General features: G+C 44.6%; 1 protein-coding gene across 1 annotated transcript; it reads right to left on the reverse strand.

The window, feature by feature from the left end:
* Window positions 1-736: 736 nt before the first annotated feature.
* On the reverse strand, window positions 737-2,568 carry LOC121003835 (glutathione S-transferase P 1-like). The gene is made up of 4 exons (XM_040435755.1): window positions 2,412-2,568; window positions 1,975-2,078; window positions 1,794-1,901; window positions 737-1,163 (listed from the first exon to the last, which is right to left on the reverse strand). The coding sequence occupies exons 1-4, from the start codon at window positions 2,437-2,439 to the stop codon at window positions 975-977; spliced, it is 429 nt and encodes a 142-aa protein (XP_040291689.1). The 5' UTR covers window positions 2,440-2,568; the 3' UTR covers window positions 737-974.
* Between the last annotated feature and the right edge of the window lie 2,534 nt (window positions 2,569-5,102).

Raw genomic sequence — 5,102 nt, forward strand, 5'->3', positions numbered from 1 at the left:
CTCTACATTAGTATGTCGGCTGTCCCCACTCCACACACCATTATCCTTCCACTATACTCCTTGTGGAAAGTGGTTTTCTTTATGTCTTCGCGACCCTTAGACAGACCTACATAGCACCGATAGGATCGCATAGCATTATATTGAATTATGATGTACTGTCTAACACTGACATAATGCTGTAGGTCAGGACGAGAGCCCTCAGACGCACACTGCAAGTTCAATGCACTGTACTCGCTCATGTGAAACCAGCCTAAGGGCCCATGCACATGTGTATTTTGCGGTCCGGAACAAAACCACACCCCGCGTTGGATCCGTATTTTTTGCAGATCCATTGTAAGAATGCCTGTCCTTGTCCGTTTTGCAGACATGTTTTTTTGCAGAACGGAATGCACACAAGTCATTTCAGGTTTTTTTGTGGACTTATTAAAATGAATGGTTCCACATAGACCTGTAAAAAAAAAACAGAATGAAAAATTAAATTAAATCTATATCTATATGTCCTTATACTCAGTTTCTGTGGGTGTAGATTTTTTGCAACTCTGGGTTTGCAGATGTAGCAAACGTGCGAGTCGTGTTGTGGCCCCATTCATTTCTACATGAGTACTGCTACACTGAATACTAACACATTCTAACAACCCATTGTAGGCAACCATACTGCAGATATGGCCCTCGGTAAAAAGGCGTTTGACACCCGATCTAAATCCATTCAGGGAAGATTAAAAAACATACATACCACCACCTTTCAAAATATTTTATTTTTCAACAATCCAGGAGAAACCAGTAATAACTATTCACAGCTTATATCTAGTAACAACCTACAGTAACATGGATTGTAAAACTATCAGAGGTGCCAATAAAATTCTCTTTAGGACACATGGAGAGTGGCAGTAGGCACATCTACGTACATTACTAGATTCTGACTTTACGGTTTTATTGTAGTCTGGATTCATAACCTTTTCCACTTTCCTCAATTCTCACTGCTTGCCATTGCCATTGATTGGTCTCTTCTTGTGGGCATCACTGGAGAGATATGCTTCAAGCTTGGGACGGCTACTAATGCGTTTGACATAGGCACAGAGGAGTGGGAAGCCTGAAAGGCAGTCTGGTGCCAGAACAAGATGGTTGTGCAGAAGATCCACCAGGTTGTAATCGGCAAAGGAAATCTACAAAGCAATAGGGAAATAATGCAGTTAGATATCACAACTTTAGGAGTCAACGACTTAATGGGTATTCCGGCCCAACCAGTTGCTCCGTTCATTTCAGGAGGGTACAGGCCCCCCACCCCCCTGCATTTCTTAATTGTTCAAGTCACCCTGAATTTATGGTCAGTTCGCAGAAAGGTCTATGAAGAGGGGAACCAGTATGGAGAACATAATACAAGTACTGAGCAGATTTACTGTCAGCTGGACTATTAAACAATGAATGGCCCTGATAAGTGAAGGAGGCATTTCTCTATCTCTAACATATACATTTCTCCTCCTCACTTGTACTATGGATTTATACAATGAGTTTCCATGGTAACAGACTACAAACAATCATCCTGCGGTCATACAGTTTCCCATGTGTCCCTTACTTGCTGCTAAAGTACTGGAGCAACAAAGTTGGTTGTGAAGGTGTGCACAGCTTTTAGATCTTTATGAACACGAGTATTCCTATGTGGACTTTCCATTTCTTGCAGGCTCTCTAACAGCAGCCTGTGTCAGTGACAGAATTACTTTTTTTTAAATCAATTTTCAGATCAATAGCCTGTCAATTAAATAGTCCTAGTATAACTAAAGCAAATCAATACTCACATGAGCTCCTACCACAAACCCCTTTCCCTCATTATTAGAGGCAAGCAGACGTTCAAAGTGACCAAGGTCAGTGGGCAGAGCCTTAACGTAATCATCTTTTCCATTCTCCTAAACAAAAAAGGAAACATGAATCTTCTGAAGAGGAAGACATTTCTCTGTCAGACTTCTGGGTGTCACTCACATAGTTCTGATAGATCATCTTCAAATACTTATGCCGAAGATCTTCCACTCCGTCATTAACCATGTCTATGAGGCTTGCCTCACGAGGATTTTTCCCATACAGATCTACAACCCAATCATAGTTCGGAATTAGTAAATATATGCAGAGGGATCCAAATGCTCAATACATGAAAGAATAAAAGAAGCTCTGACACCTGAGTTGCTCCTGATCCCCCCAGTCGTGTGGATTAAAACATCTGGCAACAGGGTGGGGGAAACAGCCAATAGCAGGCCATGACGGGGACTAGCCTCCCTAGAGTCACCAGGAGATGCAGCTGTGCGGGGGATCAGGAGCGGCGCAGGTGCTGGGGAGGTGGGCAAGTATAATCTATACGAGGGGCCTGGGCATAGGGGGGGGGCATATGTTAGACTTTGTATAACCCCTTTAAGTTGTAATACCATGATTCCTGGCAAGAAGGCGCAACATGGCATTGGACTGATACAGAGTGAAGTCTCCATCTTTAAATCCTGGAAGTTGGCCATACACCTACAAGGAGAAAAGACAAGGAACTGTAAGATAGTTTGACAGCACTGAATGTGTTAACTACAGCAAAATTCCTGGCATCGATGGGATCTGATTGATGCAGAAGACAACAAAAAAAAAACCTGTGTAAAGAGTACTGGTCAGGTCCCCACATCCACAGTGATGAAAGCGCTCCTTCCATGCATACAATCAATAGGGATGAACGTAGGGAAAATAGAGGAAACATGGGTACTGGAAGTGGAGCATCTAGGGCAGGGGACAGGAACCTTCAGCATGCCAGCTGTTGTGAAACTACAACTCCCAGCATGCTCCAATCATTTCTATGAGAGTTCTGAGAAGAGTAGAGGAAGCATGCATGCTGGGAGTTGTAGTTCCACAACAGCTGGAGTCTCCCTACTCCTGGTTTATAGTATAAGGACAGGAAGGAACACAGGAGAGGTGAGAATTGATGACCAAACCTAATGATAAGCAGGGTGTTCTAGTGGTGATAAATAAGGGCCTTAGACTGAGAACATACTATATTTATTTACATTTAAAAAAAATTACATAAAATTACTCAATTAACCACATTCTGGAACGTCCTTTCAGAGATGGCAGCTGCCGAGCGGGTGGCCTGCTGTCAGTGACAGCAGGACACCCCAGAGAGCAGGCAGGGACCATTCCTGTAGGTCCCTGCCTTCTAGATCACTGTATACACAGCACTCAACGAGTCCTGTCCAGGCCCGGTGGTGATGTGACTGTCAGGGGAGTGCAGGAGCTGACGGGTCTTCCACAGATCACGATCAGCCCTGCACTGAGGCCATGACGAACTTGGTCTATAGGGCAGGCAAATACCAGGTGGAACACCTTACCTTCCTTATGGTGGGGGTGATCAATGCATGGAACCAGTTTGTGGTGGTGAGGGGACAAAAAACACAAAACGTATGGTCCCCAGTTTTGCCCCTATGGAGAAACCCTAAACTCCCAGAATTGGCTTCTCTCTCAGACTGAGTTCTGGCTGCAGAGGGGGATTAAATACCTCACCCAATTGTATGATGAGGGGGTTTTAAGACTCTCAGCTCTACAGGCCGAATACAATATACCACGCTCATCCCTCTTTAGGTTTTTCCAACTGAGGCATGTATGCGAGTCTCAATTTGGGGTGGGCCCTTTGTGGCTGGAATATGGGGAGAGAAAATTGCCAGGCGAGTAGAACATGGTAAAATGGTCTCTGCCTTCTATGGGACACTAATATTCTATCAACCTTCGCCTATATCTAAAGCTTTCATCAAATGGAAAGAGGATATCACGAATTTAGACCTGCGGCAGGAGAGGGAATTAGCCTCTACATGGAGATCGGTGATTTGTGCGCGGGATCAGCCGATTCAGGCTAAGTGGATACAGAGTATATTTGACTCCTGTGCGTCTAGCTCGCATATACAAACTCCGATATCTGTACCAGATGTGGCATTGGCAAGGGAACGTTAATGCACATGATTTGGGAATGTCCAGTTATTGCAGACTTTTGGGAAGACGTGCACAGATCTCAATTCCAGACTGGGTCTCCCGGCAGTTATATCCCCAGAAGTTAGTCTACTGGGCCTTGTCAACGACATTATTCCTACCAAATACACTACAATCCTTTATAGGTTACCACTATTCTATGCTAGGAAGTCCATCCTGCTAAATTGGAAGCCTCCAAAGAGTCCCTCCTTATCCCACTGGACTCCACTCATCAATGCAACTTTACCCATGTACAAATTGACCTTTGAAGCTAGGGGTACACCAGACAGGTTTGAAAAGATTTGGGGCCTCTGGTTGAGTGCCAACTCTGTATCGGAATAACTCAGACACAACTCTGGTGTCTGCAGGTTGCTGCCCGAGTGAATGCGGTGTGAATGTCTGACAGCCTTCGATAGCGATTAATTATATCCAGGACAACTAGGATTAAGAGTTAACGGTGAAATGTACGGTTTCAACATCTTAATGCTACATAAAGCCTTCTCCTGACTGTCAGTTAAGGTAGATGAAAGTAATTGTCCTTTTTATTCTGTTTTGAATGTTATTGTTTTGTTGTTGTAAACTGGGGGGTATACTGAACTCCAGGTGGCAGCCCTACAATCTGCTCTATAGAAGCGGAGGCCCTCTTCCCAGGAAGTAGAGACTGATCTAGTAGAGTGAGCCCTGAACCCTGATGGCAGAACAGCTCCCTTGGATGAGTTTATGCCAAGTAAATAGCTTGCCTTATCCATCTAGCAATAGTCTGGGAAGATGCAGCAGAGCCCTTCTTAGCACCCTGAAAGGAAATCAACAAACGGGAAGAGGACCTCCAGGGCTGTGTGACCTGCAGATATTGAATGCAACATCTCCGCACATCTAAACAATGGAACTATCTCTTGGGAACGGTGAAAAGAGGAAGACACCTTTGGCAAAAGAAGGATCAGGAGAAATAACCACCCTAGCCAAGATTTTTAAGTAAGGCTGGTCAATGGAAAGAGCAGCAATCTCAATAAGGCCACTTTCACATGGGTGAGTTTTCAGCACAGGTGCAATGCCTGAGGTGAACGCATTGCACCCCCACTGAATCCGGACCCATTCACTTCAATGGGGCTGTTCAGATGAGCGGT

Source organism: Bufo bufo, chromosome 6 (assembly GCF_905171765.1).
Source record: "Bufo bufo chromosome 6, aBufBuf1.1, whole genome shotgun sequence".
NCBI lineage: Eukaryota > Metazoa > Chordata > Amphibia > Anura > Bufonidae > Bufo > Bufo bufo.